The following is a 27,310-nucleotide window of genomic DNA, read 5'->3' as shown; positions in this document are numbered from 1 at the left end:
GACAAGGTTGTTAATATTGTATCTGAACTGGTCTTGTGTTCCTCCCGCGTATGAGCGGCGTGTGTTGTGAAATGTGCGACACGGCGTGGGCAGGACTTCATCCTGCATAGCGACCACTTGGCAATTGGTACTTTGAATTCATCAATGACTTATTTTCGTGACTGCAGCATGGATTCATCTTCTTGGTTCTTTCGGTAAAGTCACGTCGAAGGGAAATGAAAAAATTATAAAAATAAAATATAATAAAAAATAAAACGTAATAAAATATATTCTTGGTTCTTTCGGTAAAGTCACGTAGAAGGGAAATACAAAAATAATAAAAATAAAACATAATAAAAAATAAATCATAATAAAATATCTTCTTGGTTCTTTCGGTAAAGTCACGTAAAACATAATAAAATATTTTATTATGTTTTATTTGTATTATTTTATTATTTCCGTTCTACGTGACTTTACCGAAAGAATCAAGAAGATGAATCCGGGGGGTTAATTTATATTCCCAGCAGGGGGGGGGGTGGTGGGCACGGCGATGTTTTCTCAGCGGGCAAGACGGGATTTTTAACAAAACAAAAAAAAAAACGCCATTTGAAAATGTCTCCCCGTTCAAACAAGGAATGCCGGAGGAGTGAGGGCGGCGCATGCTGGACTTGCTCTCCAGAGGTCGCCCGGTTGGATCTGCCGACGCAAAAAAGTCAACACAATGGGCGAGTTCTTTTAACCCGCGTAGCCCCCCGCCGCCCTCTCCTCTTGTCAACCCAGCAGAAATAACACGGGGGGAAAAAAACCCCTCTCACATTCATCAATAACAAACACTACGTTATTTAAGGAACGAAACGGGAGGGTTTCTCCACAACTCTGGCTGTCGCCTGATGAAGCTGGTTGTAATTGCTGGGGAAACGTCGTACTCAGATTGTAAATGTTGTGGCTTTGCTCTCCAACACACCGGTTAGTGCTGTACTAGTGACGAATTGACATGTTCTGTTCATGTGACAAACCTTACTCATTGGCTGTGTAGGGTAGTGGCGGGTTTAACGACACATTTATATTTGCGCGATCTAACCCAAAAAACCTGTACCATGGATGATATTGGTCGCGAAAGCCCACTACGTGATGAACTAACACTACGTTACAAATCATATGCATACTGCAATAGGTGACGTTTCAGGCAAAAGGGCCTTGACCGGCGCGAATAAATTGTCACACCACGGTTGAGTCGGTTGGGCGTGCGGTGACGGAAGCGAAGCACGTGGAGAAAACGTTGACCGAAGACGGCAATCCGAGTGACGTCATGTTGCGTGATCCGTGTGCGTCCGTGTGCTTGTGCGGAGCAGCCGGGGACGGTCGTGCAGTGGTTAGCGCGCCGCGCCATAAACTCAACGGTCTGAGTTCCATTCACGGCTCGCATCAGTGGCGAGCGACGTCTTCGAAAATGGATTTGAGAGTCACGGAGGAGGGGAGCGGGCGTGGGAGGGTGCGGTGGTGGGCAAGGGGGGGTGGTGCCACGTGTGCTATCCACAAGCTGACACCCCCACCGTGTAGACCACCACCACGTACTTGTACAGCTCTCTCTGTCAATCTACCGCTGGATGAGAGGCTCCCCAACGCCGCGCGGGTTATTCGAGCGTACTCCACTGGCGCTGGTCAGCGCGGGTTGTTGACGGCAGGGAGCATAAACGCGGCAGCATAGCAGTGCAGCGCAACTTTCGTATGAATTGTTTCACGTTGGCAAAACATTCCAACCGTCTCGCTGAGTCCGACGGTGCATCCGATGACAGAGAGAGCTGTACAAGTGTGCAACGCTTCCGATATTGGGAAGTCACTTGGGAGCTGTGCACTTTTAAATCGACATTGAAAACTAATTTCTTTAGAACTGCTTTTCGTGTTTAGTTTCTTGTCCTTGCCCCGCACCTCCGATTATCACGGTTGACTACGTACGGTGCGAAAGAAGTTCAACTACGCACGCATACATCAGGAGTTGCTTGATGCCTGCAATGGGCAGCGGTCGGTGATGTGATGAGCAGATGGCGGTTGACCACGTGCACAACGGATAGCGCCACTCTTGCACCTTTCCACGTGTGAAGTCCTGTACGGCAATGGTCTTTTGATGCACCCATGCAGTGATCGATAATCATCGTCGCTCTACTGCACGAGCAACTTTGTTTAACCCGTGGCTCCACCACGGGCAGGGGGGTAGAGTCGAGGATCTAATGTAGATGTGTATGCACGTGTGTTGAACATGCAGTATTTGCATGTTTGTATGTTGAACTTCTTTCGCACCATACGTAACCAACTGTGCTAATCATTAGAGGTGGGGGGTGAAATGCACGACAGGCAACAAGCTCATTCCGTTGAGCGTTTTCACGTTCGTTGCAAAGTTTGGTTCACGTTGATCTGTGCGGTGCCCCCCGCCCCTCCCTGATTTTTTTTTATGGGCCCCCATCCACCTCCCCGTTTAAACAACGCCCCGTAACAGAGCTACCGCCCTCTCGCCCCGCTTCAGGAGGTTGTTTTACCGCTGGATTTAAAGAGCGGGGCAATGATTTTACGGCGGTGTTTACGAGCTCCGGGCAAGCCACTGCACGCGTCCTCCTTCACCTCCGATCCCGGCGTTTTCGGCAACGAGATGGCTCGAGATCAAGATCTCATCATGGCCAAAGCCGTTTCGTTCCACCTTATCTATTATCGACGATCACTAACTTCCTCGTTTATTACCAACAATTTCCACCGCTTCTGGTGAATGCGCAATCGCCTCGCAGTGATTCACTCTGAACCTCAAAGGGGGCAAGCACCAGCCGGAGATGATGATGACGATGACGATGACCGCACTTGCCTCGAACAACTCGACTTCGTCTGCAAGTCAAAATGCATTCGTACACCGCTGAGGAGCCTTTTGCCGAGCATTTAAGGTGAATTCTCAAAGCCTCGATTCACACGTTGGTCCAGGAACTTGAGAACCCGTTTAATCACAAATCCAGGATCTCAGCGGTACCGGCTCAGTGTCTCTGACCCCTGAACTACTGGAGGGATTTCACGGAAGGAAACCCATCACAGTATAACGTATATACACATTTATTCTAATGCACATGATTTATCGTGAGCCGAAGAATTGATATTGATCGATGAATCGATTTGCTCTGCCATGGCGATCTCAAGTTCACGATCCGAATGGATGTCGACAGGTACGAACACGCGAATTTTACGGATTGACGAATTAAACGTCGCTCGGCTCGAAATGTGGTCAGCGGTGTTTTGAATCGCACTGACCTCCGCCACCACCACTACCGCCAACAGCCGGGTAATCCGCTGCGCATCCAGAGAATGCATTGAAAACGGCGCTTTCCTGGACTTCGATGACTCAAGGTCGGTGCGACCTCGAGATTCTTAACGCTTGGCAGTGAAAGCCGCCTTTTCCGCCACGCTTGACTTCACGAAATAAACGCTGGCCCGTGATCGACGTAGCCCTCGGCTTTTTTTTGCAGGGTGGGGGAGGGTTGTAATTTAATATAAATATTGGGCAAGTGCCAAGAAGGTGAAGTTGGTTTTGTTGTTTGCGCTTCCTTCATTTATCGCGGAGGGAACATCAGTCAGCCCCCTCCCCTCCCCCGTACGTCCGTCGCGGAATGTTGTTGTTATTCGTTTCTTTTTATTAAATAGTCCCCGGCGCGTTACGTCGCCTCTCATCGAAATGTCAAGAAGCTGTCGCAACGACGCGCCGCGCGCCACCGAGCGTCACCGAGCGTCTCCACCGCCGCCGTGGAGCGGACAGGGGGTTACGGAGCGGAGCGAGCGAGCGAAAATTACGGAGGCGCCGCCACTCGCCGTGGAAGCGGGCCACGAACGCGGCGAGGGCTTGTGGGGTACACGCCATTGGCGGCACGGCGAGCGTGAGGCTGCGAGCTCGCATTCTGGTTTGAGGCGGGTGGCCGGGTGGGGGGTTTGCTCGGCTCATCGTGCCCTCCGTCGTGGTCGTCGATACAATGAGCACAACTTTTGTACGGGAAGTCTAAACAATTTTTGTTATTTTAACGGGTAAGGCTTATCATGTGGAATTTTTTTTACAGCAGCCAAACGCTCGAAACTTTGAACGCGTGATGTTGATTCTAAATGTGGAGGGAAAAACAGGAGGACCCGGAGAAAAAAATCCACGCAACCACGGGGAGAGAGACACCACAAATTCCAAATTTACTGCAGGTGTCAGAGTCGGCATCGAACCCATGAACCCACGACCTCCCGTATACTCGGGCGAGGGAGTTAACGTCTTACCACCGCGGCGCACCAAGTCAAAAGCGATTGCCCCATGGATGAAACTCGCTCCAGCCATCGAATCATGGAATTTCTCACCACCAGCGTCAGGGCTCTAAACACCTCCGATTAGCACGGTTTGGCGACGCACGGTACGAAAGAAGTTCAACATACGTAGACACACGCGCGTGAGCCGGAAATCACTTTGGCCACCGAGTGGGGAGGTTTAAGAGGGCTCCCTCCAATTCCTAACACGGGGGGGGGGGGCTGGTGGGCCTCGCGAGCGGCGCAGTGTCCAACGGCTTTATTTGCATTTGAATGGAGCAAAAAAAAGATTGGCAAACGAGGAAAGACGGCAACGGCTCCGGCGAGGGGCGAGGGGCCCGGTGTTTGAGAAGTCGGCGCCACTTTGCCGGGCGTCGCTGTTTGCCAGGCCCGAGGCATTGTGTGCCAGAATCTTTTTTTTTGCCGAGATGTATTCGCTCAGCATTGCCGGGATTTGTTTGAACAGGTGAGAGGGACAGAGGCTGTGAAGGTGATGGAGACAGAAATGAACGTGGGCAGCTTGAGTGCATTTGTTTGATGCGTGAGAAAAACAACAGAATCTGAATCTTTATTTTGACTGGACTAATCAGATGAGCTGTCCAGTAGAGGTCGGTCAGAACGTTACAACAACAAACAATACAACACACACGGTAGCCGTGCAAAATATAAGAAAGCTAAAAAAGTGACTAAATAAAAATAAATAAAGTATATGAGTGCAAACTGCATAAGTGCATCAATGCCTGCCTATTTTCCAACACCAAATGCAATCTTGGGCAAGGCAGCACCAGAACAACAGCAAAAACAGTCTCAGACTACACCAAGACAACACACAGTCCATCAATAAAATTGCACATTAAAATTCAACTCACAAGTGGGCGGGCGGGCGGGATGTGAGTGAGTGAGTGGTATGTGATTGGGAAAGGGAGAGGATGACTGAAGGGGGTGGCTGTGTGGGTGAATGAGTGAGCGGGTGGACCCGATAAGTGAATTGTGAGGTGAGTGAGCGGGCAGGTTATTGAGCGTACCGGTAGGTAAGTGACCACTCGAGCATATCAGGACCTGACCCAAGACCGTAAATCCTCCCCCACCACCCCCCGCACCCCCCACCCCCCATGTGTCCCCGTGCGCCCCCCACCCCCCCCCCCTGTTCAGCTCGGGCCAGGATGTGCAGTGGATCAGCGTCGCGTGCAGCCTCCCCGAGCTGCTGCAGCGGAGTCCAGCCGAAGCGCTCCGGCGAGTCCTCCCCAAAGTCCGCGTGAGTGTCTCTCCTCCCGGCCGCGTCCGGCGTGGCCCAAGGCACGGACGGGAGAGCAACAACACCACGAAGGGGGAGGAGGGGAGGATGGGGGGGGGGGCAGGGAGATGACACAAAACAAACTATTAAAACTTATTTTTTTATGTTACCAGGGAAGGCCCAGATTACAGCGACCTGGTTGTCACAAATGATAGGCCAACGAAGTGGCTTCCCGTGTGGAAATTTATAGCAGCCAAATACTCTAAACGCGTGACGCTGATTCTAAATGCGTAGGGAAAAACCAGAGGAGCCGGAGAATAATCTACGTGACCACGGGGGAGAGAGAGAGACATTCAAACTCCAAATATACAGCAGGCGTCAGGGTCGGGATCGAACCCAGGGAGAGGGAGATAAAGTCTCGCCTGGTTTGACACGATCAGGCGAGCGATGCGGCGAGGGTTTGACCAAACCTGTGTGATGGACGACACCACCGTGGCCTCGCGATTTGTCGCTGCCAGGCTTCGTGTTGCCCAAGCCGCCTGGCCTGCGTCTGCCTTGATCTGGCTTTGTACCCCACTGCGTGTGGGTGCTCTCACCTCCTCCAATAACATCTGGCCAACGTGGAAGAGTAGGCCAAGCACCCTCCCTCTAGAGGGGCTCCCTAGAGCTCACGCTCGTCGTGGCAAGTGCAAGCAATGACAGGGCTGTGGTGTGTACCCGTGTACATCTCGGGGAAGGCAGAGGGGCGATCGGGGTGTGGGGGGGGGAACGGGGGAGTTTCTAAAACATGCCAATTTTTCAACTGGCGATCTATTGATCATAAGTCCAGTGTGATAACCATTACACCACGGCAGGCAAATAACCCCAATGTAGTCATGTAGACTATTGGAGCAGTGACTGATAGCGGCACGACCCACAACACCACGCCCGACCACCTTTGTCTCCCCAATGCCGATATTTGCACACCAAACCTGGTAGTCATTTAAGCCTCAGTCGACCTAGGGGAGCGCACAGGGCTGGTTCAGATATCCATCACCGATGATGGTCGCTGGGTTTGACAAAGATCCCCCCATATAGTCTTTAAAGACTGTTGGGGCAAGTGCTGTTAGCAAGCAGCGCCTATGAAGGCCGGCACGGCACACGTGGGGGTGGGTGGCCAACACCACGCCCGGCCGCCTTTGTCTCTCAAGTGGCGATGTTTTTTACACACCGCACCAGGTACTCTTTGAGGCTGAGTCGACCTAGGGGAGGCCCAGGACCTGTTCAGATAATCGTCACTGGTGTTAGCCGTGAGCGGGAATCGAACTCGGGGTCGCCGGGGTTCGTCGCGCAGTGTACTAACCGCTTCCCCACGGACACACACAGGAGGTGCTGCACGTTGCTGGGCCCGAGACGCAGCTGGCCTCGGCGGAGTCGTTCCTGGCGTCGCTGCGCGGGGGCCTCGTCACGCCGGCCGTGTTCGCGCAGGGATTCCTCCCCGCGGTGCTCATGAACGTGGAGCACCGCGACCCCGGTAGGCAGCTGGCGCCAGGGGCCTCGACGGCGTCAACGGCGGCGCGCATTAAGCTAGTGCGGGGCCTGTAGCGTGATGTTATTAAGGGGCCATAAAAAAAAAATATGTTAAAACACACATTTTTAACTTGCACAGTCAAGTAATTGTATTTTTTGATATGCTATACAGCCAGATATTACGACAAATCGCTAACCTGAAACACCCAGTCGTTCATACAAGTTGAAGGCAGTATAGTACTATAGTAATAGAGCAAGTGCAGAATGAGTGAACCGGAATTTATAGCTTGAAAGCATTTAGCGCGGGGCCTTTGAAAGTGTGGGGCCCGTAACATATTTTATTTTTGCTGTTAGGATAATCCGGCATTGATTAGTATGGGACCTCTGGTGTGGACCAATCGGTTTCAAAGACAATGTAAATATTATCAGAGCATGTTTTTTGTTTGCGTGTTTACCACAAGTACCGCGTGGTTATTGCAGACAGGATTCCTTGAAAATGTATTCTGTTTGGTGTTTTAACATCTTAACACCTGTTTTATTGCCATAAAGGATAAAACCTATTGGTATAAAGTCGCGGTGTTTACTCTTCCTGACACTGAAACAGGTCTTAAGATGTTCAAACACCAGATACGTTTTGCAAGGCATCGAGTCTGCATGAGCCACACACAGTACTTGTGGCAAAACATGCAAACAAACGTGTTCTAATAATATTTACGCAATGTCCGTAAAACCGATTGGTCCACACCAGAGATGGCAGCCTTCTTTATGGTCTCGTCTCACCACCGGTGTCAGACCAGGGAACGCCACAAGAGCGGGACAGCTTGTCTTTTTCAAAAGCGGCCTGGCCCCACAAATGATACACCCGACGAAGTGGCTTGTCATCACGTGGACATTTACCAGCCGGCCCTCCCGAAGGCAGCGCCGTCCTTAAAGTGCCGCCAAATTGTTGGGGAATGAAGGGGCCGGTGGCTCCAGCGTGTGGTGGAGGCGGCGATGACGGTGCAGCAGCAGCAGCCACGGGCGGGGGGGGGGTGGACGGGGGAGCGGGGGGATTTTGTGTTTAGTTTGTTGTCCTTCCCCCGCACCTCTGATTAGCACGGTTGGCTACGTACGGTGCGAAAGAAGTTCAACGTACGTGCATGGTCCAACATGGACCAACTAACATGGTTCAACATGAACTAACATGGACCAACATAATTTTTGTGTTTAGTTTATTGTCCTTCCCCCCCCCGCACCTCCGATTAGCATGTTTGGCTACGTACGGCGCGAAATAAGTTCTGCATACACACATACATACGCGCATGGCACCTCGCCCCCCAGCCAAAATGTCCAGCTACAGCCCTGGCTAGGATGTCGGTCTGTGGGTAGAGTGGCAGGGTTGCACGAGGGTGATGGGAAGTACTAATCCTGGCCTGGGATGAGACGAGCAAGGGGGCTTGGAGGGGGGCTTCATAATGGTCACGTCAGGAGTGTTGAGCTGGCACCGCTGAGGTCCGGAATTGGGAATCCGGGCTCCATCGCTTGACTGTGATTGAGCCGGCTTCATGAGTGTCGTGAGTTGATGGTCCCTGTAGACAACAGACTGACATACTTGTCACTGATGGGTTCGTTCAGACCATATTCTTAGGTTTTTTCGGTAAAGTCACGTAGGTAAAAAATTTTAATTAATAAAAGTAAAATAAAAATAAAATAAAAATCACGACGTTTTGGAGGCAACACAAGCTTCCGTCTTCAGGTGGAACCGTCACAGCACGATAGCTGTATCAAGTGAGAGAAATTCCAAGAACACAGTATTTGTATATATATGGGTATTACCTTGTTATCTCGGCATCTCTTTAGTTCAGACCAGCTTGTCAAATCATATTTACGGTTCGCTGACAGATCGGTCTCTGATGCCGTCTTTCGGCGACATACCGGATTACAGCTGCACAGCGTTTTCTTGAACTGCTTGTCAACATGGGGGCAGGCCTTCATCCAGCAGTGGAAATAGCCTGGCGTAGGATGCTACACGTCCGGTGTGCTTTGGCCGCGATGTTGTGTGAATGACGTAGATCCGTTCCGTCGGCGTCTGTGTGTTTTTTCCCGGCAGCGGTTGCCAACGCCTGGCTACAGACGCTGCTCTCGGCCATCGAGATCATGCCCAAGGACCTCGTGAAGAGAGAGGTGAATTTTTAAAAAGTGACGTTCGGCGTTGTTTTTTACGCGAGGCTGAAAGCGGGGTTACACATCGGCTCTTGTCTGTCCGTCCATCCGGCCATCTGCAATAGGGGGGGGCAAAATAACTCTGGTAAATGGGATCCAATAATGAGACTTTACCCCGATTGGAATCTGGATACATTCATCAAAAGGGGTGTCCGGAACTGGAACCGGAGCTAAAAGGATCCACGACCTGCCGGTCGGGGTGTGCCTTCCTGGGTAGAGCTACTATCCGAGCGCTGTGGTTTCATCGGGGCCTATGTATGGCTCCCTGCGTGCCTGCCATGAGCGCTACCATGATGATTAACCCTTTTCCGTTTCGATGACGTGCGATGACATACGTGTACGTCATCAGTTTTTCTTACGATTCTGTTCCGATGACGTACGTGTACATCATCAAAACGAGACCGTAAGAGAAAAACTAAAATAAAATAACTTTATCGATACCGAGGCTCCCACAAGTCCATGCTGGAGGGCATGTGGCACATTATGGCGCCAGCTATCATAGAGTGCGGTCGTGTCGCTACGGTGAGTGCAATGTCTTTAAGATCAACGGCGCTACGCCTTTCTAAATAATATCAACGCTGAGCCGTTTGCGCGTTCCGAGATTCAGAGTGAACCCTGCAACTTGCAGACGTCTCAGAACGGGAAAGGAGTAATTAAAAAATGCCGTCGAGGACAAATACACGTTGGAGAGCGTTACGCAACTCACGTGTATGCACGGCTTATATAGTTGAGCCTGGTCAGCCAATAAATACCCGACAAGTAGCGATGATGGTAATAATAATACATTTAATCAGCACAAAGCAGACAGATGACACTTTAAACAAGGAGAGGCCTTCACTCAGCAGTGGATAGACCATGGCTGATGATGATGGTAATGATCATAAAATTAATCACGCTGATAATAATGACAACGATGTTAACGACGTAATGAGAAGTATAAATCGGAGCAAAGAAGGGAGATGATGGGGGAGGCTTTCACGCAACAGTGGATAGACCATGGCCAATGACCATGATGATGATAGTGACGACAACAGATCAAAAACGCAATCAGGGCAATGGTGAAAGCCGACGCTTTCGACAGGCTAAGGCCCTAGCCGAGCAGCGGATAGAGAATGGACGTTCGTTGCTGTCTTCACCTCTGCCACGGTGAACTCGATTTTAACCCCACGTCTGCTCTGGGCCGATCTCCCGCAAGGTGCTGGGCATCGCCACCGCCAAGGGGCAGCTGTCGCAGGCCGTGCCGTCGCGGATCGTCTGCTGCAAGATCCTCGGCAAGATCGCCACCAAGTTCGACGCCTACACGTGAGCGGCGGCGCAGACCCCGCAGCCATCGTGCGCGTCGTCGCGACAACCCGTTCGGTTTTGGGCCTCTCCGTTCACGTGCCACTGGAAGGGTCGTGGCCCCCCCGAAACGTCGTCCGCTATTGTTGTTGTTGTTATTGTTGTTGTTGTATACTTGGCCTTTCAAGGGCCATAGTGCGCGGCGGCCTTTTGGCTGACCATCGAACAAAGACGGTCCCCGCATCGCCCGCTTTCGGATGCGCTTCTGCGGCCCTGGGCAGTGTTGAGTCTATGGGTAGTGTTGAGTCTATGAGCAGTGTTGGGTCTTTGGGCAGTGTTGGGTCTTTGGGCAGTGTTGGGTCTTTGGGCAATGTTGAGTCTATGGGCAGTGTTGAGTCTATGGGCAGTATTGAGTCTATGGCCAATGTTGAGTCTATGGGCAGTGTTGAGTCTATGAGCAGTGTTGAGTCTATGAGCAGTGTTGAATCTATGAGCAGTGTTGGGTCTTTGGGCAGTGTTGAGTCTATGGGCAGTGTTGAGTCTATGAGCAGTGTTGAGTCTATGAGCAGTGTTGAGTCTATGAGCAGTGTTGAGTCTATGAGCAGTGTTGGGTCTTTGGGCAGTGTTGAGTCTATGGGCAGTGTTGAGTCTATGGGCAGTGTTGCGTCTTTGGGCAGTGTTGAGTCTTTGGGCAGTGTTGAGTCTTTGTGGCTCGCCATCGACCAGAGACGGTCACTGCATCACGTGCTTTCGGATGCGCTTATGCGGCCCTCTGGAATGCTCTTCCTTCCGATATTAGCAAGCCACTAGAGATATGCACCTTTAAATCATAATCTAGATTGAAATCTAGTTTCTTTAGAACTGCTTTTCGTGCTTAGTTTGTTGTCCTCCCCATGCACCTCTGACTTGCACGGTTGGCTACGTACGGTGAGAAAGTAGTTCAACATCCACACATACATGCGGTGGTCATTATTTTTTTTGTTTACGGTTTCCAACATCATCGCCATCACCGTGAGAGCCGCCCGGTTGGGCCCGTTTAACACCCCCCCCCCCCGTCCGGCGATGGACGCGGTGCAGGATCGGCAAGGAGGTGCTGCCGCTGGTGCGGGCGCTGTGCCAGGACGTGGAGCTGGAGGTGCGCGCCACCATGTGCCGCCAGCTGGAGAGCGTCGCCCGGGGCCTGGGGTACGTACGCACGCACGGCTCTTGTACGCGCGCATGCACGGGTCTGGTACGCGCGCATGCACGGGTCTGGTACGCGCGCATGCACGGGTCTCGTACGCGCGCATGCACGGGTCTCGTACGCGCGCATGCACGGGTCTCGTACGCGCGCATGCACGGGTCTCGTACGCGCGCATGCACGGGTCTCGTACACGCGCATGCACGGGTCTGGTACGCGCGCATGCACGGCTCTTGTACGCGCGCATGCACGGGTCTGGTACACGCGCATGCACGGCTCTCGTACGCGCGCATGCACGGGTCTGGTACGCGCGCATGCACGGGTCTCGTACGCGCGCATGCACGGGTCTGGTACACGCGCATGCACGGCTCTTGTACGCGCGCATGCACGGGTCTGGTACGCGCGCATGCACGGCTCTCGTACGCGCGCATGCACGGCTCTCGTACGCGCGCATGCACGGGTCTCGTACGCGCGCATGCACGGGTCTGGTACACGCGCATGCACGGCTCTTGTACGCGCGCATGCACGGGTCTGGTACGCGCGCATGCACGGGTCTCGTACGCGCGCATGCACGGGTCTGGTACACGCGCATGCACGGGTCTCGTACGCGCGCATGCACGGGTCTGGTACACGCGCATGCACGGCTCTTGTACGCGCGCATGCACGGGTCTGGTACGCGCGCATGCACGGCTCTCGTACACACGCATGCACGGGTCTGGTACGCGCGCATGCACGGGTCTGGTACGCGCGCATGCACGGGTCTCGTACGCGCGCATGCACGGGTCTCGTACACGCATGCACGGGTCTCGTACGCGCGCATGCACGGGTCTCGTACACGCATGCACGGGTCTCGTACGCGCGCATGCGTGCACACGTGCTTTTTTGTGTTTAGTTTGTTGTCCTTCCCCCGCTCCTCTGACTTGCACGGCTGGCTACGTACGGTACGAAGGAAGTTCAACGTACATACATAGATGCGCCACGCTCACGCGTAACCGCGGGTGTGCGACGACACCAGGCTGGAGCAGACGCGCGTGGCGGTGCTGCCGGAGCTGCTGGAGCTGGCGGCGGACGAGGAGGGGGGGGTACGCACGGCGGCGCTGGAGACGCTCACCAACGCCATCGCCATGCTGGACTCTGGTGGGTGCAGCGTCTGCCCGTGAACCCACCCCCCCTCCCCCCACTGCACCACCCTGCACCCATTCCTCAAGCCACCCCGACCCCTAAAACCACTAGACCCCTCCTTCTAGCTCCACTGCTCTGCCTCCCCCCTTCACTCCACCTGGACCCCCCCCCCCTCCCATGATAATGATGTTTTGACGTTGATGACAATGATGATGTTGTGATGTGCGGGTGATGTAGCGACATGCCGGCACACGATGGTGACCATGATGATGTTAATGATGTTGATGATGATTTTGATGATGTTGATGATGTTGATGATGATGTTGATGACGTGTGGGCGACGTTGCAACATGCTGGCACACGATGGTGACCATGATGATGTTGATGTTGTTGATGACGGTGGTGTTGACGATGTTGATGATGACGTGTGGGTGACGTAGCGACGTGCCGGTACACGGTGGTGACCATGATGATGTGGATGTTGATGACGGTGGTGTTGACGATGTTGATGATGTTGATGATGATGTTGATGATGTTGATGATGATGTTGACGATGTTGATGATGATGTTGATGATGACGTGTGTGTGACGTAGCGACGTGCGGCACACAATGGTGACCATGATGATGTTGACGATATTGATGATGATGTTGACGATGTTGATGATGATGTTGATGATGACGTGTGTGTGACGTAGCGACGTGCCGGCACACGGTGGTGCCGCTGGTCGAGGGGTTTTGTGAGCGGGCGCTCGCCGGAGACGAGAACTCCATGCCCAGCCTCGCCCTCAACTTCGGCCGCCTTTGCCACAGCCTCTCCGGTAACAACATCAGCAGCATCATCATCATCAGCAGCATATTCAGCATTGTTATTGTGATCATCACGATCACCATCACCACCATTATAATCGTCCTCATCCCCATCATCGTTATTATCACGAAAATCACCCTCATCATTAGCACCATTATCACGGTCATCACAACATCGTCCTCATCATCATCATCACCGTAGAGCATTCTTCCCGCAAATGAGTTTGATCTGATCGCACCGTCAAGCAGGGCGGCGCGTTTCCCGCGATCTGAGCTCGCGATCGCTAGGAGACCGGTCGTAGATCCTCTCTCTCCCCCCCCATCTCCCCTCTGGCTCCCCCCCGCCCCCCCCAACCTCCGCCACCAATGCAGCCACACTGAGCGAGGAGCAGCGCTGGTCGTTGCTGGAGCACTACTGCCGGCTGAGCCGCGCCGGCGCCGCCATGGAGAACGGCAACGGCCACGGTGGCAGCCCCGGCACGGAGGGGCCGCGTCGCGATGCCGATGTCTACATGGGGGTGGCGCAGCAGCAGCTGGCGCCGGGTGCCAGCGGCGAGCGATCGGCGCGACAAGTGGAGTGCCGTAGACATTGCGCGTACAACCTGCCCGTACGTACGCACACACGCGTCCGCCCGCGCACTCACGCATGCACGCACGTACCCACGCATGCACCCGCACATGCACCCACACACTCATACATGCACCCACGCACCTACGCACCCATACAAGCGATCATAGATAAAGTCAAAGATCCCCCCATGTAGTCTACCTAGATTGTCTCTTTTAGTGTCTGCATCTCTTTGTCATTGCCGCCATCTCTGTGTCTTTGTATGTGTCTCTCTATCATTTCTGTGTTTCCATCTCATATCCATTTGATATCCATCCCTTAGAGTGTGGGTCAGAGGTGACTTTAAGAGAATCCAGATGGAACGCTGAGATAGCCGCTTCTATCGACCGCTGTCCCACGAAGAAGGTTGCACGGTTCTGCAAAAGTTCCGAATTAATAAATTGTCTCATGACGGAACACCGATTTCAAGAAACGAGATTAAATGTTCATTTGCATACGTATAAGTCAGTGCACAGCGCTACGAACCTGGCAAACCCGAGTTACGTTTCCGTTCGTGATCATTAACAGAGGCGAATATTCCCACCGGTCCTGGGCCTCCTGTAGGTCGACTCAGCCATAAATGAGTACAGGGCATGGTGTGTTATACATCAGCACTGGGGGGAGACAAAGGCGGCCGGCGGTGGCGCTGGCCACCCACCCCCTCGTGCCGTATCGTGCGCGGACTTCACAGGTGCCACTCGCAAAGAGCAGCCGCCCTGACACCCTGTTCAAGGTTACACGGCGGGGCGGGGGGGGATCTTTGTTTTGTGTGTGTGTGTGTGCAGGCCATGGTGCAGTTCGCCCAACCGGAGAACTTTCCTAGCCGGCTGCGGGCCGCCTTCACCGCCATGTGCCACGACCGCGACGCCGGCGTGCGGGCGACCGTGGCCAGCAGCCTCCTCGAGGTCAGTGCACCCGTCTCATGAGCACCCGTCTCATGAGCACGCGTCTCATGTGCACGCGTCTCATGAGCACGCGTCTCATAAGCACGCGTCTCATGAGCACGCATCTCATGAGCACGCGCACATGCAGAGGCCTCCGCTCAGCGGGAGCCACGGGCCAAGGAAGCTTATTTGGGGACCGTGGCAAGGAGACTGGCCGCGCTTTTTGGCAAAAGTTACTCGCGGCGACGGTTTTGGGGGCGATGTTTTCCGGGGGAAATCGTGCCGGAGAAGTAGTGGCATTTTTACCGCATTCTCCGCGGTTATGAGACCGCTCCGGAAGGTTCGATGCACCACAAACGTGTGCCCCGGTGTCAGTGAAGTTATACAAAATCTGTTCGCGCACACACGCACACACACGCACCTTTGCTTTAAAATACAGGGGAAAGGAGTGCCTCTTTTAATCTGGAGAATATGGCGCAGCAATCGCTCGCTTACACCACTGCTGCTGGAAGAAGCGGCTCACAATCGAGGGAGCCCCTCGGGAGGGCATCTTGCCCGTGGTCTTTCTTCCATGACGGCCAGACTTGTTTGAAGCGGTGGGAGAGCCCACTCTTTACCCCACCTCACCCCGGCCGACCGATCGACTCACCGTGGTTGCACCCGGTTGCACTGCTGGGTGGACAAAGGTGGCGGGGGAGGTGATTTTATAAACGTTGCCCCATTGTTGAAATTGCCACGTCGGGAGAACGAGCCGACCTGGCGACCTCTGGATTGCAGGTCCAGTGATGGCCAACCATTACCACCGCTGTGGCAGTGCAATAATGGATATGCAGGGTGCTTCAAAAAAATGTTAACACTTACGTGGGACTATCGCTTCTAATGGAAAAAGAACGGATAAGAGTTTCCACTTGTTCACCATCATTGTCAACACGTGCCTGGAATCTTTTCCAGGTGGTCTCCAGGCACATTGTTTAAAATTTTCGGAAGTGTTCACATTTTTTTGAAGCACCCTGTCCATCATCGTGAATTGTCGTTATGATGCCGTTCAATTTTTCAGGTGGCGAAGCTTCTGGCCCCCAAAGTCCACCTCATTCACAAGGAGCTGCTGTCACTGCTGCAGGACGAGTCCTTGCAGGTGCGTCGCTCGGGGAAACGCTCGCGTACACCACTCTTCGTATGCCTTGCTGTGGCGAGATGTTAACTCCCTCGCCTGATATGCAGGAGGTCGTGGGTTTCATTCTGACCCTGACGATGCCTGTGTATTTGGAGTTTGCATGTCTCTCTCCCCATGGTCGCTGGGATTTTTCTTCCGGATCCTCCAGTTTTTCCCTCCACATTCAGAATTAACGTGCGATCAGAGTATTTGGCTGCTATAATTGTCCACACGATGATAAGCCACTTCGCTGAGCTGTCATTTGTGGCCAGGTCGCTTCTGAGAAAGAGCGACATAGCTCAGTGGGCCTTACCTGGTACAGTAACAACAATGAAAGGCAACAGTTGCGTGAACACTGGCGCGTTAAGCGGGGACTTGCCGTGTATACAGAAGGTGGAAGGTGCCCGCCGTGCATTTGGATAACAAAGCGCGCTCGTGCGGGGGTCGCGCGGGGGTCGCGCGGGGGTCGCGCGGGGGTCGCGCGGGGGTCGCGCGGGGGTCGCGCGGGGGTCGCGCGGGGGTCGCGCGGGGGTCGCGCGGGGGTCGCGCGGGGGTCGCGCCCATTGACCTCGGCCGCTGCGGTTCCCCCACAGGTGCTGGACGCCCTCGTGGACAACCTGACGGAGGTGCTGCTGCTCGCGCGACGGACGGGCAGCCACGACAACAAGGTGAGCGCTTGGCTCTGCGCGTGCTTCTATCGCTCTGCCACTTACAGACGTCAAAGAAGCTGCAATATGCGGTCTGTTCTCCTAAAACGCTCGGTAATAATAATCGCGTTGTAATGAATTATACATAATGCAGGGTAAAGCACGGTCCATGATTACACGTGAGATGCATACGCAGGCTGAACAAAGACTGGAGGCACGTTGGTTACATCTAGAAGCATCCAGCAGCATCCTTCCGTGTGCGATGCTACGCCGAGGCAGTCGCACAACCGCTTACTCCTACTCGTTCGGCGTAGTTCTGTTCACTCAATCGCGTTATATCAAATTCGCATCCAAGTTATAAAAAAATGTGTTCCCTCATACCGACGCTGCACCGGATTCACCGACGCTGCGGCAGTTTAACTGACGTTTCACCGGTTTAACCGACGCTGCGGCGGTTTAACTGACGTTTCACCGGTTTAACCGACGCTGTGGTGGTTTAACTGACGTTTCACCGGTTTAACCGACGCTGCGGCGGTTTAACTGACGTTTCACCGGTTTAACCGACGCTGTGGCGGTTTAACTGACGTTTCACCGGTTTAACCGACGCTGCGGCGGTTTAACTGACGTTTCACCGGTTTAACCGACGCTGTGGCGGTTTAACTGACGTTTCACCGGTTTAACCGACGCTGCGGCGGTTTAACTGACGTTTCACCGGTTTAACCGACGCTGCGGCGGTTTAACTGACGTTTCACCGGTTTAACCGACGCTGCGGCGGTTTAACTGACGTTTCACCGGTTTAACCGACGCTGCGGCGGTTTAACTGACGTTTCACCGGTTTAACCGACGCTGCGGCGGTTTAACTGACGTTTCACCGGTTTAACCGACGCTGCGGCGGTTTAACTGACGTTTCACCGGTTTAACCGACGCTGCGGCGGTTTAACTGACATTTCACCGGTTTAACCGACGCTGCGGCGGTTTAACTGACATTTCACCGGTTTAACCGACGCTGCGGCGGTTTAACTGACATTTCACCGGTTTAACCGACGCTGCGGCGGTTTAACTGACGTTTCACCGGTTTAACCGACGCTGCGGCGGTTTAACTGACCTTTCACTGGTTTAACCGACACTGCGGCGGTTTAACTGACGTTTCACCGGTTTAACCGACGCTGCGGCAGTTTAACTGACCTTTCACTGGTTTAACCGACACTGCGGCGGTTTAACTGACGTTTCACCGGTTTAACCGACGCTGCGGCAGTTTAACTGACCTTTCACTGGTTTAACCGATGCTGCGGCGGTTTAACTGACGTTTCACCGGTTTAACCGACGCTGCGGCGGTTTAACTGACGTTTCACCGGTTTAACCGACGCTGCGGCGGTTTAACTGACGTTTCACCGGTTTAACCGACGCTGTGGCGGTTTAACTGACGTTTCACCGGTTTAACCGACACTGCGGCGGTTTAACTGACGTTTCACCGGTTTAACCGACGCTGTGGCGGTTTAATGGCTGCCGGGTCCCGGGCAGGCTCCGCCGGCGTCGGAGCTCATCGCGGCGCTGCTGGCGGCGGAGGCACGCGCCGGTGCTTCGCTCAAGTGGCGCCTGCACGAGCGGCTCGTGGCGAGCCTCGCCGGTCTCCCCGCCGTGCTGTCCAGCGACCAGCTGTACTACAAGTTCGTGCCCGTGGCCTTCCGCATCATCGACACGCACGTACGTGTACGTGTGTCCCGCGCCGCGCGCCCACTCCACCCGGAGAGCGGGGTGTGCGGCCCGGGAGCGCGACCGCCCGCGGAGACTGAACGATGAGATGAAATTTGTATTTTTTTTTTATTTAGATCTAGGATTTTTTTGTTTTTGATGAGGACGGCTTTGTGTAGTTTTTGGGGGTTTTTCGATTTTCCCTCAATAGACATGTGCCGAAAGAACACGGTCTTTGTGCTATCAGAATGGTGTTAACCGATGCCACGTGACATCACTTTTGGTGGGCGATGTCGCGATAGTGACGTCACTTTATGTGACGTCATGTTTTAGAACCAATGTGAAATAAAAAGAAGTTAAAGTTTCGTATCTAGGGTTAGTTTCTTTTTCGGATTAATTTGAACATCTTGGAATGCATTCATGAATGAAACCAATCATCGACCTCACATATTTGGGGGCCAAAATATAAAAAACGAGTTTGTAATCTTTTGACTCGAGTTATAAGCACGATGGGTGGCAGTCAAGGCCAATGATGGAGTCGCAGCCAAAGCACCCGAGTGTACGTCCACCGTGGAGATGGAGCGATGAGATGAGCTCGTGGAGCCAGATGGATTCACGCATCGCAGTGTCGCGGGAGATGGTGAAGACTTGGGCAGGCTTTCGCCCATTAGCGCTATGATCGTGGCTGATGAAGGTGATGGCATTGCAAAACGCTAAAATAGTCGCCGTGAGAAGCAGCATGTTTTGTCCTTATCAGCAAACTCCATTCGGTATCCATGGTGGGTGCACGTGATGATGGCATGTTTACAGGACTGGGCTCTCATTGGGGGGTTTAGGTAACCGACATATCTTGGGCCACATTTCCAAAAGAAGTGCAGTGGATAGAGCGTGGCTGACGATGAAGAGCTGCGCTTTTATCGATCGCGTCTTCACCCGAACGTGGACGTGAACCCACCAAGGCAGTGATATAGATGAGGGCCTAACCCGCGCGGTGTCACACACCCCCACCCCGTGCCCCGCCCCTCCCCCCCCCCTGCAGCGAGTGCTTCCTGTGCAGCAGGCGGCGGTGCGGACGCTGTGCACGCTCATCCGACACAACCGGCGGCACGAGCAGCGGCAGGAGATGTGCGACAAGCTCGTGGCGCGTGAGTGCAGCGTGGCGCCGCCACCTCCCTCTCCCGCCACCTCCCTCTCCCGCTCCTCCCTCTCCCGCTCCTCCCTCTCCCGCTCCGTCGGTGCCAGCGGGGCGGCAGCGTGGCTGTCGAGTGTTGCAGGCGGCGCGCGGAAGTTTTAAACTCATGCCGGACAGCCCTGTAGACAGGGCCTATGTCAATGGCTAGTGACGACCGCAGCGGTCAGTGTGAAGCCAACGACAACTTCTAAGATGACTAACATGATTGGAGACTGCAGTGCATGAAGGAAGATCAAACATATGGTAATTGGTTCTATATAATTATCTAAAGAGTTTGCTGATTGGCCGACCTAATTGTATTTTGGGGTAGGGGGTGATTGAGTGGATTAAATGTTTGACCTCCTCAGTCGACGAGACGCTGGTGGCACCTCCGATCAGCACGGGAGGCTACGTACGGTGCAAAAGAAGTTCAACATACTGTACAAACGTACAGGACAGGAGAATAAGATAAAGAGAACCACGATATGAAACCAACGGACTTCACTCAAATTCCACAGGTTGTCGCCGACCACTCTGAGGCCTCCCTCCATTCTTCGTCACTGCTCAGGCTTGGCTCAGTTTCAAGTGGCTCAGAAGCCATGCGCTCAACTTGAGCCAGCTCTGAGCATGGTGCCCGGCCAAAGCTCAAGATTTCCAGGAGCTGAGCCTGAGCCGCAAGGCCACGGCTGAGCCGCTCGAGCATCTTTGTAAGCCTGAGCCGAGCCACGTGGGAGGCCAAGCCAGAGCTTGGAGGCCTAGAACAAGGACCTCAAGACCACAAGATGAAAAGTGCTGACTGAATTCATACTGCCGCGTGTGTGTGTGTGTGTGTCCGCGTGCGTGTGCATCCGCGCGTGCAGAGCTGTGCAGGGCGCGTAGTTTTCGCCGCCGTGTCCTGTTCCTGGACGCGTGCGGGTACCTGATGGAGCACTTCTCCCGCGCCTTCGTGAAGCGCGCCTTCTTCACGCACGCCATGGCGCTCACCTGTGACCCCGTGGCCAACGTCAGGTGGGTCAGGCGGGCTGGAGGGCCCGGCATGGCCTGTCACGGCACAAGGCACGGAGGGCACCACGGCCGTACCGAGCTGCGCCGCTCCGTTTGATACCGCGCTGTTGGACACTGCCACTGGCGCTGGCGGTCCAGTAAAAACCACAGAGGCTGCATACCCCTGGTTTACATGTTTACCGCGCACGTGCAACGGATTTCGAGGCAGAGCTCTTTACGCAGGAACGGTGTGACTCCCAAACCATCGGGCTTCATAGGCAGTCGCCGTGCAAGGGTGCGCGAATCCAAAAGGCTGCCAATTTGCACTTGCGTGCATCAAGGTGCTCGTTAAACAAACGTTTTCATCGTCGTTTTTATTCCTTGCGTTCAATTCCCGCTCAAGGCCAATTATCTGAACCGCACCTGGGCCAAACCTAAGTCGACTCAACCTCGAATGAGTACCCGGTGCGGTGTGTAGACATCACCACTGAGGAGACTAAGGCTACTGCGCGTGGTGCCGGCCACCCACCTCCTCGTGTGCCGTGGCCGGCACTTCATAGGTGCTATTCTCGCTATCGGCGCTTTTTTCATCATATTTATTCCTTGCAACAACAACAACAAAAAATGCAAGACCCCCAACCGCTGTGCCCAACCCCAGGATGCGGCTGTGCTCGCTGCTGCCGCGCCTCAAGGCCCTGCTCCGCCTGCCTGGGGACCACGATCTGCAGCAGCAGCTGGAGGCGGCGATCCGGCGCTCGCTCTCGCAGGAGCGCGACGCCGACGCCCTGGCCGCCGTGCGCAAGGTGAGGCCAACGTGAGGTCGTGTCGCAAGGTGATGGCCTAGCATTCTCGGACAAATGTGAGACATGAGCCACGATCGTAAACCATGCAGTGACCCAGCGGAGGGCACTTCCTGGCTACACCACGAGTTGCCAGGACTCTCCGCCAGCCGAATGAACGGGCCACGGTGGGTGGCGAGATGTTAACTCCCTCGCCTGGTATACAGGATGTCGTGGGTTCGATACTGAGCGTGTCGCCTGTATATTTGGAGTTTGCATGTTCTCCCCGTGGTCGCGTCGATTTTTCTCCGGGTCCTCCGGTTTTTCCCTCCACATTTAGAATCAACATGCAATCCGAGTATTTGGCCGATATCAATTTCCACGCGATGATAAGCCACTTCGTTGAGCTATCATTTGTGATAGCCATGCAGCTTCTGAAAAAGAGCTATGTAGCTCAGTGGGCCTTACCTGTAAAAACAAAGTAGGAGTCGTAGGAGACTTGGTGGACAAGGCATGATGTGACGGAGGCACTGAGAGAGACGTGGTGAGAGCGTTTCGTTGAGACGGATGACACGTGATGGACCTGTATTTGAAACGGTATCGATGTGTTTGTCTTTGGTTCCGTGTCACCAGGCGGTGTTGGCCCTCGACCGCATAGAAGTGGCAGTCGACTCGGTGAGACACGGACGGACACCGTTACGTATCATGCAGAGTGCGGTCAGAATCTCTTGTGAACAAGATGGGAAAAGTGAGGCAGCTAAATTGCTGTCGGGCCTCTAGCGAAGGCCACAGTTTTCATTTGACAATTTACACACATGCAAAATGAAAGCATCTCTCGCTGTAAAGAGTTAATAGCAACGAGGATGAATTGGGAGAGGGAAGAGAGCAACACGACAGGGCAGCCGAGGTGGTGCACCTCCTCAACACCCTGTCGCGCACCATGCTCATCGCGACTTCACATTATCATCAACGTTATTTTCTCGCTCACGAAGATTCAAACCGGCGCAGGGCAGCCCGGGATGCACAGCCCCGGGGTGTGGCTACTGGCGGAGAGCTGCGTGCCGGTTCGGTTGTCTTGTGTCCCTGTGCGAGGAATGTTTTTTGTGCTTCTGCTTTCTTGCGTTTACCGTTGCAAGTTGCACCGGAAGCCGTGCGAGGATGACCTCATCGATGAGCAGAGGGAGCAGGATGAGAACCTGTTGATGGAGGTAAGGGGTTCTGTCACGCTGTAAGAAGTTGTCTGTCTCACAATTGTGATCCTTTTTCAACTGTTTCTATCCCCCCCAGTTCTTCTTGGTTCTTTCGGTAAAGTCACGTAGAATGGAAATAATAAAATAATAAAAATAAAACATAATAAAATAATTCTCACGACGTTTCAGGCCACAACGCAAGCAGCCGTCCTCAGGTGAAGAGCAGGTCTGTCGAGAAGAACCAAGAAGATGAATCCCTGAAATATTCCCCCGGTGTTAACACGATTGCGCAACCCTTCGTGTTAGTGAACGGCCCACGAAAGCGGATATCATAGAGCTACCTCTGAGGTCCCTTCTCAGTGCCTTGTGTTCCCTGCTGTAGGGGGCAGCACTTCCCCACCCGCTCTGCCAACGAGAGCAATGTTTGTGAAAGTCAAAGAAATGTTTAAAAATCCCCCAAAAAAATGAAACTTTGGCAAAAACTTAAGTGGAAATCAAACCTAATGTCATTTAGTGCACTTAATGTGCCGATAGTCCAACTTTCATTAAAAAAAAAATATCGGCTTGACTGGCATGCGATGAACATTACTGTGTAGCAAGGCGGAAGAGAAGGTGCTGTCCTATAGAGTGGATAAAGGTCTCTTGACGGGCGCTCAGAAGTAGTTCGATTATAAACACTTCCGCGGACTGTTCTCTAACACGGGGTGTTACGCTGCTCTTTGGGAGTTCCTAACGGATTCTTCATCACGTGATATAATGCCGAGAGCACATTCAAGAACAGAATCGGGGTGGCGGGCGGGGGGGAAGAAGACAACGCACTTTTAACTAAATTAATAAATGTGCATTTACTGTCGACGTCTCCCTTGTTGTTGTTTGCTGCAGGAGCAGCGTGAGAGGGAGAAGCAGCACGCGGATAGCAAGTGCAGCCAACAGAAGCCCAAGGGAGACAAGAAGAAAGGTGAGATGTCAGCAGCGCGAGGTCACGGCCGTCCACGGCCTCGCCGAGGCTTCGTGACCTTTAGCATCACAATCCCAACACGGGCGTGGATTCATTCAGAGGGCATCTAAACGAGTGGTGAGACGCCTACAGCATTGCGGACGGACCACACGAGGCCTACCGGCCCGCACTCGGAATGTATCCATCGCTGCGAGTGTCTCGATCTGAGAAGCCCACGTGGGCGTGTTGTTGAAAGTGACGAGAGGTGACTGGGGCCTGGGTTCATGAGTGCCGCCCCTGCCGCAGGTTTTTATAAAAGTTATCTTTGGCCCTCGGTGAGCAACAGAGTTCCTCACCCCACGTTCCGAACTATGGTGTTTTTAGCCCAATCATTGGTGATCGGGCCGAGATCTATAAACTCCGCTACGCTTGAGAACCCGGTGTAAGTCACTTGGCGGTCGAAACCCGGGATTCCAGCCGGGGACAGGGGGCGGGTGAATCTCAGCGGTGGCAGCTCAACGCCACGATTACTCGTCGTCTTATTTTCAATCCCCTCCTCCAGGAGCGGCGCAGGAGGCGAGGAAGATCGGCAAGCTGTCCCGCAGCAACTCGCTCAGCATGCAGGCCCCGGCGCAACCGGTGGCACCAACGCCGGCCCCACCGGTCAAGGGCAGCAGGTGGGGTGGGGGGGGCGCCGAGAGGGTGTGGCGCTGGGGAGCGGTTACGGGTCGACCTCCTGAACCCCGCCCGACCCGACTACCCAACCAACCACGTGTGTCACAATTATTAAGGGGGAAAAATCTGATTCACGAATCGGCAGTCGTTTTGTCTCAATTGCACGAGGCATCGTGGCGTTCCACACGGGGCGATGGGCCCATGGAGGGAAAGGCTCCACCAAGATTGATCGTGTCGGGCAACCTGCAGCTTCGGAGCCGCGTGCGGTGGCTCTTCAGGGACTGCTTCATGACGTTTTTTATTTATGAAGGACCAGCGCCGTCTCGTATTCACCGCGCAGTACAATATTTAGGGGTTTTTTCTTCCAAAATTCGAAGCAAATGGCTCTTCTTGTTACTTTGGTTTGCCGACCCCTGGTAATGGGCCAACATAATACAACTCGTTAGCGAGATGTATTCATTCCATTCAAGCTGGAAGATTTGGGAACGATTAGCAGATAATCAGATGTGCGTCGCAGATATTTTTTTATGGATTTCTAATGGCAATAACAACAGGTCAGGCGAATAATTATATTGACCGTTGAGATAACAAGCTTGGGCACGACGCATCACGACTATCAGGGATGATGGCGGCTGGTTGAGACTAATGCCAGTGCAAGCCAAAGGAGGGAAACACGCTCAAGAGCGCGGAGATGGAGCAATGAAATCGGCTCGTGTGCAGGAGCTAGATGGGTCATTGCATCGCAAGACATGAGGCTTTCGCAGGGTGAGAAGCACGTGGATCATGGAGCGAGCGCGAGCCGTTTTTTGACCGATATAAAACTGTGACGATGCCCGACCTTGTCACCTCCCTCCCGATTGGTCTGTAGGAAGAGCTCCATTGGCTCCATCGGGAGTGCCCATTCGCCGGTGATCGGCGGGCGGAGTCAGGTGCCCAGCCTCTTCCCTCCGTTAACAGGTGCAACGTTCACAGACACGACGGTGCCGTGCTGCAAACTCCCTAAACTCGGTCAAAGAATGTGAAGTAGTCGCTGCACATTGCTCCTCAATGAACCTTCTAAAGTCATCATAAATGTCACGAGACGGTTCGCTGTTGAACGCAAGTCGACTGTTACAGAATCAGAATATTTGATTTATGCTGGAAGAATCCGATGAGCTGTAAAGCTCTTTTTCACAGATGTCCAGTAGGGGGCGGGTGAGAACGTTACAACAAACATTGCAAAAATATAAGTCGTGCAAAGTACAAGGTAAAACAATCACCGAAACACATACAGTAAAACCTTGGATTGCGAGCATAATTCGTTCCGGAAACGTATTTGTAATCCAAAGCACTCGTATATCAAAGCACTCGTACATCAGTTGTGATCACGTGACGCTCGGCAGACAAAGCGTATACACGTACTACTCGTATTGCAAGACCTCGCTCGTTTATCAAATTCAAATTTATTTAAAAAATGTGCTCGTCTTGCAAAACACTCGCAGACCAAGTTACTCACAATCCACGGTTTTACTGTACAAATACAACTAAACCATCCTACTTAGGCAAAAGCCACTGAGGTATCAACTTATTTTTCAGAAGCGACTTGGCCACAAATGAAGGCTCAACAAAGTGGCCGATCATTTGGATATTTATAGCAGCAAAATAATCTAAATAGCCTAAACGCATGCTTCAAAATGTGGAGCGAAAAACCGGAGGACCCGGAGAAAAAAATCCACACTACCACGGGGAGAGAGAGACACCGCAAACTCCAAATATCCAGCAGCAGGCGTCAGGGTCGGGATCGAGCACCCGACCTCCTGCGCACCAGGCGAGGGATATAGAGGAACCCGAGTACACGCCTGGTATCCCCCGAAATCTGCATCACGTCCTCGTCTATAGAAAGCCGCCGGATTTGTCGCTCATCGCTCGGACAGCGTGTCGTTGCAAAATAATGTGTCGACTGAATCGCCCCTCTAATCCCCTCTATCCCCTTTATCTACCCCCGACAGAGAACCCCGGGCGGCCGCGATCCAATAGCAACCCGGCGGCCAATCGCAGCCAGGCCAAGCCGGTTACCGTGGGAACAACGCCGAGCCAATCGGAGAAGAGGGCAGTCGTCAGGGACGCCAATCAGAGGAAAGTGACGGAGAAGAGCAGCACGTGAGTTTCAAAACACGTGCAACGCAGTGGAGCCAGACTTCTTTAAGTTGTTTCAAATTGCCTCTGTCACTATTCAGAGAGTTACTGTAAGTAACAATCGTCAATAATACGTTGACTATGAAAGCGGAGAATGGCGTGAAACGTTCACTGCGTCGCGGCGATTTTCAAATCACATTTGTGCTTAAATCGTTTCCACTTCTAAAACAACTACTGGTCATTGACGATCGACAATATATGGGGTGATCTAACATCAATGTAAAAATAAAAAAAACTCAACACATTTTGCGTGCTGTTAGGAAGGGCCACGCAGCGTTATAGAAAAATGTTGAAATTCTTTTGCACCGTACGTAGCCAAATGTGCTGAATGATGGATATGTAGAGTTTTGTTGTTCTGCTTGTGCACCACTGACAACATGGCACCATCAAACAACTTGCTTACCATGTACGTGCTGATCTGCAAATGAATATACCACGTGATGTATAAATGTAAAGGTGCGTGCTAGTTCAGCGGCCTAGACGGTCGGGTACCACGGAGGCGAGATGTTACCAACCTCACCTGGTATACAGGAGGTCGTGGGTTTGATCCCGACCCTGACGCCTGCTGCAAGTATATTTGTACTTTACGTTTGCATGTTCCGTGTGGATTTTTCTGCCGGACCTCCGGTTTTTCCCTCCACATTTAGAATCAGCATCTCGCGTTTAGAGTATTTGGCATCTGTTCCACGTGATAAGCGACTTCGTTGAGCTATCACGTGATAGCCAGGTCGCTTTTGAAAAAGAGCTATTTAGCTCAGTGGGCCTTACCTGGTAAAAAAAAATAGTTTCTGTC

The 27,310-nt window shown here is 53.1% G+C and overlaps 1 protein-coding gene across 2 annotated transcripts in view; it reads left to right on the top strand.

Annotated features, from left to right (window-relative positions):
- PPP4R4 (protein phosphatase 4 regulatory subunit 4) overlaps positions 1–27,310 on the top strand; it is a 61,992-nt gene that overhangs the window by 30,872 nt on the left and 3,810 nt on the right. For both annotated transcript variants that reach the window (XM_078606251.1, XM_078606250.1), the window contains 21 exons: positions 5,440–5,542; positions 6,887–7,034; positions 9,120–9,193; positions 10,428–10,534; positions 11,591–11,698; positions 12,709–12,830; positions 13,512–13,634; positions 13,996–14,231; positions 15,016–15,135; positions 16,172–16,249; positions 16,861–16,935; positions 18,436–18,618; positions 19,646–19,751; positions 20,638–20,785; positions 21,420–21,564; positions 22,174–22,215; positions 22,677–22,748; positions 23,613–23,688; positions 24,230–24,344; positions 25,211–25,299; positions 26,331–26,481. In XM_078606251.1, coding sequence (XP_078462377.1) covers positions 5,440–5,542; positions 6,887–7,034; positions 9,120–9,193; positions 10,428–10,534; positions 11,591–11,698; positions 12,709–12,830; positions 13,512–13,634; positions 13,996–14,231; positions 15,016–15,135; positions 16,172–16,249; positions 16,861–16,935; positions 18,436–18,618; positions 19,646–19,751; positions 20,638–20,785; positions 21,420–21,564; positions 22,174–22,215; positions 22,677–22,748; positions 23,613–23,688; positions 24,230–24,344; positions 25,211–25,299; positions 26,331–26,481 — 2,421 coding nt within the window. The remainder of the gene's footprint in view (positions 1–5,439; positions 5,543–6,886; positions 7,035–9,119; positions 9,194–10,427; positions 10,535–11,590; positions 11,699–12,708; positions 12,831–13,511; positions 13,635–13,995; positions 14,232–15,015; positions 15,136–16,171; positions 16,250–16,860; positions 16,936–18,435; positions 18,619–19,645; positions 19,752–20,637; positions 20,786–21,419; positions 21,565–22,173; positions 22,216–22,676; positions 22,749–23,612; positions 23,689–24,229; positions 24,345–25,210; positions 25,300–26,330; positions 26,482–27,310) is intronic.

Source organism: Lampetra planeri, chromosome 25, assembly GCF_965212315.1.
Source record: "Lampetra planeri chromosome 25, kcLamPlan1.2.h2, whole genome shotgun sequence".
Taxonomy (NCBI): Eukaryota; Metazoa; Chordata; class Hyperoartia; order Petromyzontiformes; family Petromyzontidae; genus Lampetra; species Lampetra planeri.
This window is presented reverse-complemented; position numbering and strand designations above follow the sequence as displayed.